Here is a 15860-nt window from a genome sequence, read left to right as displayed (position 1 = left end):
ATTGTCTCTTTGCCTGCTCAAAAGAGGAGAGAGAGGTAAATACTACTACGTGAAGCAGTTTGCATCTATAGAGACCAGCTTTAAATCAGTGAACAGGGCTAGCCCAATCCCATTGGTTCATCCTTTCCCTTGTCAGCAAAGAGCATAACACTCAATAAATAGCTTAAGCAATCAACAGCTAACTGAGATGCTATTTTCTCATATTCATTTTTAGTATCTGTCACTTTTTAACTTCTCCCTTCTGCAACTGTTGCAAAGTCCTGGGCAGCTGAGAGAGATCAGAAGGATCACTATCAGGTGGAATGCAGAGGACATCACCCAGCCAAGGAGTTGCATTTGGTGTGACTATAATTTGGTCCAAATTGCCAACAGAGCTCTCTGTCCAAGAGCATAGCTGGGACAGATACTTTTGAAATTCTGGCAGCCGGGAGTTGCCTAATTGGTGGAGCCTTGCCAGGAAGAACAGTTTACCTCCCAAGCAAATTAGTAAGGGTATACGGAAAGAGAAGTGAAAGTTATGTGACCTATGAATAAAACATCTAGGAAAGTGAATCTGGTTGCAATCCTGCTAGGTTTGTAAAAAGCAAGAAAGGACTTGACAAAAAGAAACATCTGATACGCAAAATAAATGTTACGCTTTAAGTTTTTAACACAATGTTTTAAGAGGTATAGTTTATTTCGACCTGTGGAACAGAAAATGTACCTAATGGAGCTTCAGTCTTTTAAAATATCTATGCTCATTAACTGGACTTTATAGACGAGGCAGAAAGCTATTGCTGCATGGCAGATTGTATTTTATCTCTATCCATTTAACAGGCCTTTTGCAGAAAGAATGTAGCAGCTTTTCTCCGCTAGGGTTTAACATCTTAAATCACTTTCAGACTATTTATTCAGATGTGTCAAGGGATCACATTGAGCCCCCACCATCATCAGATAAAGCAACATGTGGGAATTGGGAAGATTGATCTTCTCCCACATTTTTGATTATTTGTTGAGCAGCCAGCAAAGACCATGAAATGATCTCTTGTGCTGGAGCATTCTGTGAACTCACTAAAAGAAAGTTACATCTTCCTCACCACCCAGCCTTGATTCCTGCCACATGAGGAGCTAAACAATCCTAACAGTAGGACTCCTTGCCACCATGGTGGACCAAGGGAGAATAGCATCTCAATTAAAAAACAACAACAATAATTTATATAGCCAATACTTGACACCTCATTTGTCTTTCAGAAGAAACCACTGATGATAACTTTATGAATGCTGTTTGCAAATAAACCTGAAATCTATCTTATGCAATCGGTTATGTTTAACTACCTTATTAAAACAGAATGTCCTGGGGAAGACAAGGTATATCCTGCCCACACCATTCTCACAACATATTGATGAACTTAGCTAATGAAAAAGATCATTAGTCTGATTATATTTTTTCCTAATAAAGTCATATTGACCTCTACAAATCATTGCAAATTTTCAAAGCGCTTCTGGCTCATTTTAGTATCTGCTCCAGAAATGTCCCATGATATCCCCTGGACCGCCTGTGAAGAGGAGTGGGAGTCCTCTGTCCAGTGGTTCTGTTCCTTTCATGGACAGTTTTACTCAATCATTGATGAGGTGGCAGGAGAGATCAGCCTGGTGCCTACCCTCTTGTGGGGTATTAGAAAAGGCAATTCTCTCTCCATACCTACTTAATATTTATATGAAACTACTGGCAGAGTTCATCCTGAGGTTTGGGGTTTAGGATCATCAATATACTGATGATGCCCACTTGTTACATTGCTACTTCAGGACACACTACTGATGTTGTTGAAGTCCTGTCCTAATGCACGGAGGATATCAGGGTCTAGATGGAAAAGCAGAATTAAACTTAATCTTAGTAAGACACTAATCTTATTTATTCCTCAGAATTGTCAACTATAGGGGTGTCTCTTGAAAGGGTGGCACTATACAGAAAGGGGAAGGTCCATAATTGGGATTCTTCAATCCATTCACATTTCTTACTAGAAAAGCACCTGTAGTTGAAGGCTACAGCCCAGAGTGGTGTGTGATCCAGCTCTGACAGGTGCATTAAAGCTGTGACATTTTACCTGGAGAGAAAGGGATGAGGCTACAATGACTCATGCCCCTGTTATGACTGGCTTACACATGTTCTACATGGGGCTGACTTTGAAGATCACTTGCAAGTTGCAATGGTTTTTGTTTTAATCAGCTTTTGCTAGCTAGTGGACCACGTTACACAAATAATGTGGACGGAGTACTGGTTATCAATAAGGTTCTGGATGTAATTTAAAGTGCTAGTATACAGGTGAAACTTGAAAAATTAGAATATCGTGCAAAAGTCCATTTATTTCAGTAATGCAACTTAAAAGGTGAAACTAATATATGACATAGACTCATTACATGCAAAGCAAGATAGTTCAAGCTGTGATTTGTCATAATTGAGATGATTATGGCTTACAGCTCATGAAAACTCCAAATCCACAATCTCAGAAAATTAGAATATTGTGAAAAGGTTCAATATTCTAGGCTCAAAGTGTCCCACTCTAATCAGCTAATTAAGCCATAACATCTGCAAAGGGTTCCTGAGCCTTTAAATAGTCTCTCAGTCTGGTTCAGCAGGAATCACAATCATGGGAAAGACTGCTGACCTAACAATTGTGCAGAAAACCATCACTGACACCCTCCATAAGGAGGGAAAGCCTCAAAAGGTAATTGCAAAAGAAGTTGGATGGTCCCAAAGTGCTGTATCAAAGCACATTAATAGAAAGTTATGTGGAAGGGGAAAGTGTGGAAGAAAAAGGTGCACAAGCAGCAGGGATGACCACAGATTGTCAGGAAAAGGCCATTCAAAATGTTGGGGATGTTCACAAGGAGTGGACTGAGGCTGGAATCAGTGCATCAAGAGCCACCACACACAGACGGGTCCTGGACATGGGCTTCAAATGTCGTATTCCTCTTGTCAAGCTGCTCCTGAACAACAAACAACATCAGAAGCGTCTTACCTGGGCTAAAGAAAAACAGAACTGGTCTATTGCTCAGTGGTCCAAAGTCCTTTTCTGATGAGAGTAACTTTTGCATCTCATTTGGAAACCAAGGACCCAGTCTGGAGGAAGAATGGAGAGGCACACACTTCAAGATGCTTGAAGTCCAGTGTGAAGTTTCCAGTCTGTGTTGATTTGGGGAGTCATGTCATCTGCTGGTGTTGGTCCACTGTGCTTCATTAAGTCCAGGGTCAAGGCAGCTGTCTACCAGGAGATTTTGGAGCATTTCATGCTTCCTTCCACAGACGAGCTTTATGGGGATGCTGACTTCATTTTCCAGCAGGACTTGGCACCTGCCCACACTGCCAAAAGCACCAAAACCTGGTTCAATGACCGTGGGATTACTGTGCTTGATTGGCCAGCAAACTTGCCTGACCTGAACCCCATAGAGAATCTATGGGGCATTGCCAAGAGAAGGATAAGAGACATGAGACCAAACAATACAGAAGAGCTGAAGGCCGCTATTGAAGCATCCTGGTCTTCCATAACACCTCAGCAGTGCCACAGGCTGATAGCTTCCATGCCATGCTGCATTGAGGCAGTAATTGATGCAAAAGGGGCCCAAGCCAAATACTGAGTACATATGCATGCTTATACTTTTCAGAGGTCCGATATTGTTCTATGTATAATCCTTGTTTTATTAATTGCATGTAATATTCTAATTTTCTGATATTGTGGATTTGGGGTTTTCATGAGCTGTAAGCCATAAACATCTCAATTATGACAAATCATGGTTTGAGCTATCTTGCTTTGCATGTAATGAGTCTTATCTCATATATTAGGTTCACCTTTTAAGTTGCATTACTGAAATAAATGGACTTTTGCATGATATTCTAATTTTTCGAGTTTCACCTGTAGGTACCAATAATTCTTGACTTACAACTATTAATTTGAAGTTACATCACTGAAAAAAGTGACTTACAATGGTCCTGATATTTGTAACCACTGAAGTATCCCCATACTCACATGATCAAAATTTGGGTGCCTGGCAAATGGAATGTGTTTATGATGCCTCAGGCATCCTGGGTTCAAGTGATACCCACCTGCAACCTTCCTAGTTGGCTTCTGACAAGTAAAGTGGATCTGCTTAACAACTGCATGATTCACTTGACAACTGTGGCAAAACAGGTCATAAAATTAGGTGTGACTCACTTAACAACTGCCTCTGATTAATGACAGGAATTCTGGTCTCGGACCTATAAAGCGTTACTTGGCTTAGTGCCTAGCTATCTGCAGTTATTTTGAAGTTTAATTTACCTAGGAGAAACTGTTAGTGGTTCCCCATTTGTAGGGAAGTGTGGAGGGATAAGGCCTGCTGGTGTTCCTTTTCAGTGGCTGCTCTGATCCTTTGGAATGTCTTTCTAAAGCACATCTGGTTTCTTTCACTACAGACTGTCTTCTGCAGTAATAAAAAGAGGTTTTTTCCAAAGGGCAATTGAATCATGAGTCTATCCAATGTACATTACCTATATTAGTATAATAGGTACTTCTTATGACTTTCTTTTTGAATCAGTACATATTTATATTAATTCATTCCATGATATGAGAGAGAGAGGGCGAGAGAGCGGACTATAGGTTACAGAAGGTTAGCATAATGACATGTTTTTGGAAAATTGTATCTTATCAATAAAACTTTTACATCACTTTTATACCAACTCTTTAAAACTGCATTTAGATATTATAATTTATTTTTTAAAAAATATTAGCTTATGGCACCATCTTAATATAAGCCACACATTTTAGGTTTGTAGCCCTATTTGCATCTATCTAGAAGTGAATTCTATTCGAATCATCGCAGCTTGTTTCTAATTCAATATGTGTACATTTGCAGTGTAAAACAGAGCATCTCATGTTAATAATTCCCCTTTAATTATAGCTTTGGAATAATGCCTTATGTACTCTCTTCTGTAATTTCTATGAAGTCCTGCAATATAGGAAATAAAAGCCTGAAATGCAAAACCAGATTCTTATAGGCCATGCATATACTTCAACATCTGCTCTAAATTGAGCTCATCAGAAATTCAGAACATTTGTAAGGATGAATGCCCAGCACAACCTACTAAGATAGGCCAACTGCCTTCTCTCAGTGGAATCTGTACTCAAAACCTAAATAAATGACTTTGAGAATCACTTTCAAAGACAATAGTTGCAACACAGTGTATATTCAAAAACACAAGAATATAAAACAAAAGTGTACAACATTTGAGAAGGCATGGATTGCAAGTGAGACTTCTGACTTTTAAAGGGCTCTATAATATAGTGACATTAATGAAAGGTAAGAGGCTGACATTTTGCAGCCCCCTTTTAAAAAAGTATTTTAAGGTTGGAAATAGAAGTGAGACACCTCTGAGAAGTAAACTGTTCCCATTCTTACTAATAAAAGTTCTGAAAAAAAAAAAAAAGCCTGAAATTGGCTTCATATCTACTTTCTGAATGCCAAAAAGGCCAAAATGTTCAAATCTAAAGTAATAAACTACTGTATATACCTTCCAGTTCTGTGTTTATATAAGTTTAAACTGCTGGGAAATCTGCCTTCAATAATTCTGAAAACTATTTTCCAGATTCTTTGATGCTTCTTTAATGAGATGCTATCTGGGATTGCTACTTTTGAAATACTTGTGGGAATTGGCAACTTACTAATTCTCAGTTTTGGGTCCCTGGCTGGTTTGATTTTCAGGAAGAGTTTTTGTCATGCTGGAAAAGGAAGATTATCTATGACACTGTGGATGCTTGATTTTTCCAAAAGATTAAAGCAGAGATGGAAATGTTCAAAAAACCTTATGGATATTTTCTCCTCTCAAAATAGACAGATAGGCAGGATTCTAGCTAAGACGATCTAGGGTGACCAGCTCTCCTAGAGTTGAAAAGAGATCTTAAGAGATAATTATTATACAACAGGAGATCTGAAATCTGCCAACAAATTAAAATTGCAATATTAAATAGATAACTTGGAAGTCGGATAATCGGCAAACAAAATAGGACATGCTTTTTCAGTATCTATCTGATTCCTGGAGGACACACACACACACACACACACACACATACCTGAGAACAATCAGGCTACTGCTTTTTATTGTACAACTGACATCTCATCTTATTTGAACTTAAAGTATGTAACATAGAAACAGTGTCCAGCTATGTTAACTATAAGTATTGCATCCCATTAGAAAAGTCACGTCTAAATTTTTGAGGACTATTTTACTTGTCTAACAATGCATCTATATGTCTGCAACCACAGCAGAGAAGTGAGACAGTCATTTATTAATTTTCTGCCTTTTGTTTATCTGACACTCAAAAGATCTAATCAATTAGCTATCAATAGTTTAAATATTTAATATTTAAATATTAAAATATATTAAAATATTTAATAGTTTAAATATTAATATTTACTTTGCCAAGCCTGGTACTTGTAAACATCCAAGAAAATTTTTGATCTGTCTGTAAAAGGGTAATAGAGAGAAAAAGAGAAAAATCAGGTCTTATTCTTTTGCCTGAGAACTCATGATTGCTGTGGAGTTTCAAAAAGCCAAGCCCACAATCAACCAATGTGTTAGGGACACTGATGGAATGGAATGTTTGGTTACTATAGCTTTGTCATCAATAGTAACAATTACACTTTAACAACTCTTCTTCCACCCTAATTAGAAGACCTTTATTATGACTCTTTTTAACATTTGCCATCAGCCCTGCTTGAGGATACATTTTGACAGCTCTTATATTTTGAAGACGTCTATCTATATAGTTTGGTGGTAGATATGGTGGCATGTGTATTGCTTTATTATATAACTTTTTGATTATGTTAAACTCACACCCTGATCTCCCCTATGGACTACTGCAATACACTCTACATGGGACTACCCTTGAAGACTATTCGGAAACTGAAGCTGATGCAGAATGCAGCAACATAGACAACATTGGGTAACCCTAGAATTGCACATATAATATCTCTGGTATGTGAGCTGCACTAAATGCCAATTTGCTTCCAGATCTAATTCAAAGTGCTGCTTATTACCTTTAAAGCCCTTCATGACATGAAACCAAATTACCTGAAGAACCATCTTGTCCCAATTACACCGAATGTCCCACCTGGCTAGGCAGGGAGGATATATTAGGGACCATTAATTAAAGAATTTTTATTGGGGGGGGCTAGGAAGAAAGCCTTCTCTATCATTGTCTCCACCATATGGAATTTCTTGTCCCCATTCTTTTGTCCTTCCAGAACAGAATCAAGATTTGGCTCTGCCAAGTGGCATGGGCTGTGTGTGTCTAAGAATAGCATGCAAACCAAGATGTGGTTGAGGGCCTGAGATGCTCCCTCTGCTTTTTAAAACTTTGAAAACTTTTTTTTCATTTGTTTTTAGTTTTGTTGCTACCTATGTCTCTTTTATGTCTATACATTTGATACATTCAAAAAAATTGATCTAAGAAGTGTTGTATAAAAACTTCTTTCAGTAGAGAACTGACAGACATTTGGAAGCTTAAAAAACTTTTTACTGCTTTTATTTTACAATTATTGTAATTCATTCTTTTGTCATGAGAGCAAACCCCTCACTAAGACTCACTCATAAAAGCTATTGATATCATAGCCAACCCACTGTTCATGGCATGTACTAAATCAACTTGTGGGACATGCCAAGTCACAAATAAATGGAAGCAGCTTGTTGTCCCCTACTCATACAGTACAAGGCATTTTAATGTTTATACAAGATATAATTAGCTAATAGCTTTTGCTGGGCTCCTGTGCGACATTTTACATATCATCTTCATTAGTCTTTTTATTCTTCATGCTATGAAGAACAAAGTTAATGAGGAAAGATGTTCTACAATTATTACAATTATTATCTAAAGGCATTTGATGCTTTTCTTTTCCTTGAAAACAATTCTTGGCATACATTATAATTTTGAAAGAAAAGCCTTCCAATAGCCAACAAAATCATAGAACTGGAAGGACCATAAGGAGTCATCAAGTTCAGCCTTCTGCATACTGCAGTATTCATTACATGTTTCCCAATAGATGACTATTCATCCTCTGAAAATCTCTGGTGAAAGAAACCTATTCCAATGGTTGGTAGCTGTAACTGTCAAGAAGTTCTTCATTATGTCTAATCTGTGCTTACATGCTTCTGTACAAGTCCACATGACAGAAAAAAAATCACAACATATATAAAACATAAACAACCAGATGGTAAAATATCCTAAAAAGTATTAAATTTGTTACCTGCATTCATCTAATAAATGGAGACTTTCTAGACTGCTCAGTCCACTAAGATCAGACAAAGATTTTACTTTTTCTTTTCAGAGCACATATTATGATTAATTATAATGCTTCATACAGCAGGTGGATTAAATAAAAGAATGTAATTTAAATAACTTCTTTAAACAGAAGATAACGAAGCAATGTCTAAATTTCTCTACCATCAATGTTGCCTGATATGCTATTTATTGGAGAGAAGGAAGGAAGAAACATTAAGAACTGAAGCAAACTAATATGCATCAAAACTAATATTCTTAAATACAAAACTAAATGTTAGGGTATAACTACCCTATTATTGGAGGAAGAAAGGAAATGCTATCAGCTTCATGCCATTCTGAATATTGCCACAACTGTTAAATGCCCTGATCTACTACAACTTAAAGAACTGAAGTTCAAGTGAAGAAAAACTTTGAGAATGTAACGCCCTCAAAAGGTAAATACATTGCATTAGTATTGATAAAGTGAAATACATTCATGTTTTTTCCCATGTGGATTACAAGGAAGATTTTTATTTGATAGACATAGAACAACTACTCATATTACCTTGGCACTGCACAAAATAACAGTACTGTACAAAATAACATTAAAAGAGATTAAAAATATAATTATGTTTATTACTTACCAACATAAACAGCTACATATTGATTAGTCTACCTCACAATAAATCTACTATGTAAACACATTCTGGATTGATAAAATTATGTGCCATAATAGTAGTTTTATTCTGTAAAGTACTTTTCTAATAAACTTCTGGTTTAATGTTAATATCAAACTACAAGAAGTTCCATAGTAAGTCATGTTTAAGTAATATTTTGATGTTGTTTTAAATGAAGGATAGTCATTTGAAGTGAATAAAATTGTTTATGAGGACAGATACCGTACTCAACTTACTGCATGTATCAGGAACTATGGAGAACATTTTTAATAAAATAACATTTCTGCAGCAACATACCAATGTATCAAAATAGCTTGTTACAGTACAAGAATTTTGATCTAATCTGGTAACTGATCACATAATTAATCCACTTACATTTCTGCTACTTGAAGATCTGCGCTTTCCTCGAATACCAGAATAGCTCCTAGGACTTGTTGGCGTAGTGAATGGAAGAACAGTAGAAAGGTGAGGAGAGCTTGTTGGAGTCAAAGGAGACATCAGACTGCCTAACATGCTTTGTTTGGAGACATAGTTAATTTGAGAAAGAATATTTTCATTGTCTCCAGCATCACCACTACCCATTTCAATCTTTTCTTCACTGGTTATACTTCTTAAATAGTCTTTGAGCATCACTTGAGTTGCTGTTTCACTCAACCAGCACAAAAAGAGCTCATCCACTTTCATTTTTAGTACAGGCTGTAAAACTTTCACAGTTGGCATCTTGTCCTCCTTTTAATTTATTTTTTGCTTGAAGGAAATAGATGAACTTCTCAAATCAGATTAAACAGATTTCCACCTGAAAGACAAAATGCCTGTTAAAAAGATTTCCTTTAAGATTATTAAATCTGTCTGTCTGTCTTCCTCTACCCACTCACCCACCCAAAATATAAAGAGGCAAACAAAAAAGATATTATGATGTTATTAAGAATTTTACATGTTTTAGATTGTGGTATTACAGACCATGAAGGTTAAAGATTTTCTTTCCATAATTTGTCAATTGAGGTATGTTAGTAGTATGCTTTTATAGAACATTTTTAGAATATGAGAAAGAAAAACAATTTTATATTGGAATACTAGATCTCGGTTGCAAAATACCATATGACCAATAAACAATGTTTCTTGTATCTCTTATTGTCATTTTGCATTTGTATTTTTATAGTCTAGGTTTAGAAAACCATATGAAGAATCTACCTTTTTCCAGTATTCATTTCATTAGGTTTATTTTAAAATGAAGTGAAGGTTGATACAGGATTTGATCTGGATATGTGCAACATAAATTAACAGCATAAATCAGAATTAAACAATTAATGAAGTCCCAGATGTGTTAACCTACAAGGTTATTTAAGGCAGGGGTCTCCAACTCCTGAGTTGCGGACTGGGATCGGTCCGTGTTAAGAACTAGGGTGCGCAAGCAGAGGGCGAAGAAGCAAAGCTTCACCTGTGCAGGATCTAGGTTGTGTGTGAAACCATATACCCCCAGTCCTGTGAAAAAAAATTTTTCTTCCAAAACTGATCCCTGGTGTGGTTGGGAACTGCTGATTTAAGGCATACAAATCTTCGTTCAATTGCTTATCATACTCAACGTTATTAGCCTACCCTAATAAAGTCAAAATAATGCTATCCATAACTAAGTCTTATGAAACATGAACCAGAGACACTAGCATGGATTCAGTTAATCAGCTTGTTTCTGGTTTGAAAAATTTAGAAGAACTGCTTCAGACATTACAGACATACAACAGTATCTTTCTGTTACTAATTCAAGTAGCTACATCCATGTTCAATCAAACCTGGAAAAAAACAAAACAAAACTGTTTTATGGAGACAGCTTATTAAAGGTAATTCTTTATGAAACATCTTTTGTCAAACTCATATGGAAATCTGAAATAAACTTATGGATGCCTTTATGAGTGATGTTGTTATTGCATGTGGCCTGAAGCTTTTGAATTATTTTTGAAGCATTCATAGTAAATATACTGGACGTCAGCCCCATTCAACTTTAATAATAGGAAACTTTATAGTACATATCCTTTTATTTGGGAGTAAGATCTTGCCATAGTTGTTAAGTGCATCACCGCAATTAAGTTAGTAACACGCTTGTTAAGTGAAATCTGGCTTCCCGATTGCCTTTGCTTGTGCAGAAGGTCACAAAAAAGTGTTCACATAACCCCAGAACACTGCAACTGTCATAAATATGACTCATTTGCCAAGCATCTGAATTTTGGTCACATGGGGAGGCTGCCATGGTCACAGGTGTGAAAAACAGTCATCAGTCACTTTTTTTCCGCCCCGTTGTAACTTCGGTCACTAAACAAAATGTTGAAAGGTGAGGACTACCTGTACTTCAATCTCTCTTATTCTGGGTAAGCATTCAGAAGAACATTTAGTGTTTTTGTACATTTGGGCAGTCGATTGCCAAAGCTGTTTTCTCAGTTACTTACACCAGATATATTGGAATAGATTGTAATTACTGGGTGATTATTATTATTTTTTAAAAAAATAGGCCTTTTACTATATCCTTTGCCTTATCCCTAAGTGCTCGAAAAAAGATCCCGGAGTTGGAGTATTGCTAGCAGAAAATTTACTTCAATCTCCTGCAAATAATTCGTGCCACCCCTGGCCATCCCCCTTCCTCCTCCATCTTAAAAAAAAAAAAGGTCCATTTCATGACAAAAAAAAGGGATTTCATTTCTTTCTTTTTTTAGACTTTAGCGGTTTCTTCAAGAGCGGAATAGAGCCGGTCTAAGAAGCAACGCCAACACAAGGCCTTCTATTTTCTCTTTCTGTGAAAAACTTTTCTCAGGTTGGAAACAAAACAAAACAAAACACAACCGTTGGTGGGATCGTGGCTGAAAGGCAGCTCTTCCGGCAAAAGGTTAGCTGAACTCAGCCGCTGAAGCGACTCCAAAGCCCTGTTATTCGTTCCAGAAAGCAACAGTAAGTGTTTATAAATAGGATTACCCCATACACCCGGATTTTCCCGGACGCCTCCCTGTTTTAGCTGCAATCGCGTTCCGTCGGGCCTAAAAACAAAAACAAAAAGCTAAAAACACCCGCCCGAAACGTCCGCCCCGGCGGCAGAGATGGGAGGGGCAGGTGGGGGGGAAAGGAGGCCGAAACACCAGCAAACGGGCAGGAAGAAACGGGGCGGGGCTTCGCGGCGGCGGCGGCGGCAGCAGCGTCTGAGCTTAGCGCGTCAACTCCTGCTGCCTCCTGATTGGCGGGTTGAAAGAAAGGAGGCGTGCGCAGAAGCGCGGTTTGAAAAGTTGCAGCAGTTAGGAGGGGGTTTGTGCGGGAAGCGGCTTGCCGCGTGCAACAACCGACGCTGAATTACCTGCCCGAACCTTGTGATTCAATATGCGGTTTTAATTCTGCAAACGTTAGCCCTTGAGGGGCTTGTGGCCACAAAAGTACGATTTTACACAATATAGATCGTGCAGAAAACAGTGTCAAGGATTTTGTAATTTTTTTTCTCTCCCTGGGAAACAGTAATTTGGTAAGTTGAAAGCCTGGTTTTAATGCCTCTGACCTCTTCCATGTTAGTGAACACGCTGATCTCTGGAGAAGTGCTTAATGTTTAAATCCAAATTCAGTCATTGGAATAATAGAATAGAATAACACAGTTGGAAAGGACCTTGTAGAACAACAGAGTTGGAAGGGACCTTGGAGGTCATCTAGTCCAACCCCCTGCCTAGGCAGGAAACCCTACACACCACTTCAGACAAATAGTTTTTCAACATCTTTTTAAAGACTTCCAGGGTTGGAGCATTCACAACTTCTGGAGGCAAGTTGTTCCACTGATTAATTGTTCTAACTATCAAGGAAATTTCTCCTTAGTTCTAGGTTGCTTCTCTCCTTGATTAGTTTCCAATAAAATCAACTTCAATTGATTTATTCAGTTTCAAAATCAATATCAATTCTCAATAGCAGCCATTCATGTTAATCTCGAGAAATCCTGTTTGTGGGCAGAGGCTTTTCTTTTTTGCTCTAGCTCCTTAAAGGGACAAGTCCCATTTTCTGTTGGAAAAGTATTCGTGGTGCCACTTGCATGGCCAAAAGAAGCATCCTAGCTTTACTAGTTGCATTGCATTTAGTTGTGCTTGAGGATCCCATGTAGGCAGAGGCGTGATTTTGCTCATGAACATACAGTCAAGTTCAGAAATGTGATTTTGTGTATAAACATTGATTAAGACATTTGAGATTTCAAAGAGCAGATATTGATTTAATGAGAGTCTGAGTTGGTATCATAAACCTTGATGAGCTCAAAGACTGCCGATTTCATATTAGAACTACCTGTAGTGTTAAAATCAGGAAAATTAAAAGCACAACCTCAATAGAAGAGATGTAAATTTAAAATGGATGTCATGGTTATTTCCCCCTTTCATAAAAATTTAACAGTAAAATAAATCTCTTTAACACATTTCGGTAGAACCAACAAAGGCTTTGAAATATATATCCGTTTTAATGCAAAATTGATTTCTTCTACATTAATTCTCCCCCACAAATGTATGGGTAACATGAATTATTCCAATTTATTGCATACCTAGAGTCTTTACCATACAGTGATCATTTCTACAAACTTATAACCGACAAAAAAAACTCCAGTGTCATTTGTTTATGTCGGTATCTTTTATTCAAGATGAGATGGCGTGTTGTTCACATTCCCATGAGGGAGCAAGAGACATCACAGTTTGTGTGAGAGGAAGAAGATAGCTCCTCCTAATAGTTCCCGGAGTAGATGTTTTATGGTGCAAGTCATCTGCTTTTGTTTGGTAAGATTTCTGTCTATAGGGGAGGCACAATTATGACAGCATAATTTCTTTGGCACTAATATCAATTTCTAATATGCCTTGGTAATGAGAGCGGCTGGTGGCACTGTCATCGTAGTATAAAAAAGTATAAAGTATAAAAAGATACAATTGACTGAAAGACTCTGTTCTTGTGGCTCAGCAGAGATGGAGACCGTTGGTCGCATACTCTTTCAATGTTCATTTTACAGAGATATTAGAAAAAAAACCATATCCTTATCTTCAGTGGCTGCTTAAGGATGAACAGTCCATAACTACAGTGCAGGTGCCTAGATTCTGTGCAGGAGCACTGGGGATTCGTTGGAAACATGTCTAATCCACCATAGTTATTTTATACAACAAATGTAGCAAACCTTTTGCACTACTTATTCTTTTCCCTTTTAGTATTAAACTGACTACAGGCCTCAAAGTGTATGGATTGTAATTTTAGTATAGTCAGGCCATGTGTAATTGACAGACTGGATTTTATCATAGATTTCATCTGATATTTTATTCTATACATTTTAATTGGATATTCACTGAGTGTTTTTATTTGTCCTGGTCTATGACTGTTATAAACTGAATTGAATTGAATTGAACCCAATTTCTGCTGAATCATGACATCGTTGTTAACACAGTGCCCCAAATCATGCACAGAAAAACTTGTACTGGGAGAAAATGAAAAGCACATTTTAACATCAGATTACATAATATGAAATTAGACAATTTAGGAATGACAATTTAGGAAACTACGTCATGTGCAGATCTTTAAAGCACAGTGAATGAGAATGTTTGAGCTACAATCAAGTTTTGTGTGGAGGAACCCTCAAAAGTGCAAAACTGTTCATTAGCTTTGAAGGAAGTCTCTAGGAAGCCTGACAGATTACAATAGATTTTAATTCCAGGTAGCGAAATGAAAAATATTATTGCAGTAGATGTTTTTGCTTTTGTTCTGGTAGGTATTACAGGTTAAATTATCACACAACTGTCTTGTGAAAAAAAGATACTATACTATAAATAAGCTATATTTAAAATATCAGGACTTTAAAAAATATTTGTTGAGAATAGGTGTATAATAATACCTACAGTACTGTATCTGGAATATGCCTTCAAGAGGAAGACGGGGAAAACATGTTTGCAAACTGAAGTTGTTTAAGAGAGGACACCAATGGCAAATGATACCTAGCACATATTTTGAACAACTGTGTTCATCATATGGAAAACTAGCTTGATACCCGTGCTTCGCTACAAAACTATGTGGTTGGGCTTAGTTTTTGGGGAGGAAAATAAGGGGAAAAATTATGCCTCTGCCTACTAGCATCCATTGGTATTCATCTGGCTAGCATCCTGTCAGTGTGTGAGAGAGTTGAGGGTTGTTTGGAAACTGAAACAGTATTTACTGTGTGAACAAGAAAGAGACAGCAAGGAGCCTGGGCATAGCTTAGCTCAACTGTTCTGTATTAAAGCTGCTTGGTGCTGTGAAACTAAAATTGAAACTGAAATTCCTCTGCTTGTATTTTGCATTTTCAGGTGGGAAGGGGGAGTAGAACTCCTTAGCATCAGAGTGTGTTAATAATAATAATATACAAAATACTCTGATGGTCATTTTGAAAAATCCTTTCTTAGTGGCACCTAGAAGCCAAGAGGAACATACATGCCAAATTTCAAGTTTGTAGGCTTTATGGTTCTGGAGATTTTGTGATGATGTGTGAATGGTATTTCACTTTTATATATATAGATAATGGATATTTACACAGAACATTATTTTTAAATTTATCAATACTTTCATAGTTATAACCAGAAGGAGTGCTGCAGGTTTCTTATTATCAGATAAATAAAGCTACTTTCTCATTGCAAGAGAAAATGACTGTCAGTATTTCCAGGCATCAGAAAGTGGATCCAGCAAATTACAGCCTTCAGATTGTTTTTACTATCCCAGAGCAAGCTGGCCATTTAGATTAAGATGTTTTCAAGCATGATTTCATTGAACAAACTTGTGTTCATTCAGGAGAAGGAAGACAAGGATACTGTAAATTTGCTGGAAACCTTGAGTTTTGCTCACATCATCTTTCTTATCTGTATGACCACCAAATTCTATCGTTGAATGTAAATGGATTACATCAAAATCC

The 15860-nt window shown here is 37.2% G+C and overlaps 2 protein-coding genes across 2 annotated transcripts in view; both read right to left on the bottom strand.

Annotated features, from left to right (window-relative positions):
* TUBGCP5 (tubulin gamma complex component 5) overlaps window positions 1–3077 on the bottom strand; it is a 379326-nt gene extending 376249 nt beyond the window's left edge. The window contains exon 1 of the mRNA XM_087967099.1: window positions 3000–3077. The gene's annotated coding sequence lies outside the window, so the exon portion shown is untranslated. The remainder of the gene's footprint in view (window positions 1–2999) is intronic.
* PPP2R3B (protein phosphatase 2 regulatory subunit B''beta) overlaps window positions 1–12106 on the bottom strand; it is a 40196-nt gene extending 28090 nt beyond the window's left edge. The window contains exons 1-2 of the mRNA XM_026666867.2: window positions 11906–12106; window positions 9323–9743 (exon numbers count right to left, since the gene is read on the bottom strand). Of these exons, the coding sequence (XP_026522652.1) occupies window positions 9323–9667 (345 nt within the window). The 5' untranslated portion in view covers window positions 9668–9743; window positions 11906–12106. The remainder of the gene's footprint in view (window positions 1–9322; window positions 9744–11905) is intronic.
* Window positions 12107–15860: the final 3754 nt, after the last annotated feature.

The sequence above is a fragment of the Notechis scutatus genome, chromosome 5 (genome assembly GCF_049901735.1).
Source record: "Notechis scutatus isolate UNSWTSFEM ecotype Mainland chromosome 5, rNotScu1.2, whole genome shotgun sequence".
Lineage (NCBI taxonomy): Eukaryota > Metazoa > Chordata > Lepidosauria > Squamata > Elapidae > Notechis > Notechis scutatus.
This window is presented reverse-complemented; position numbering and strand designations above follow the sequence as displayed.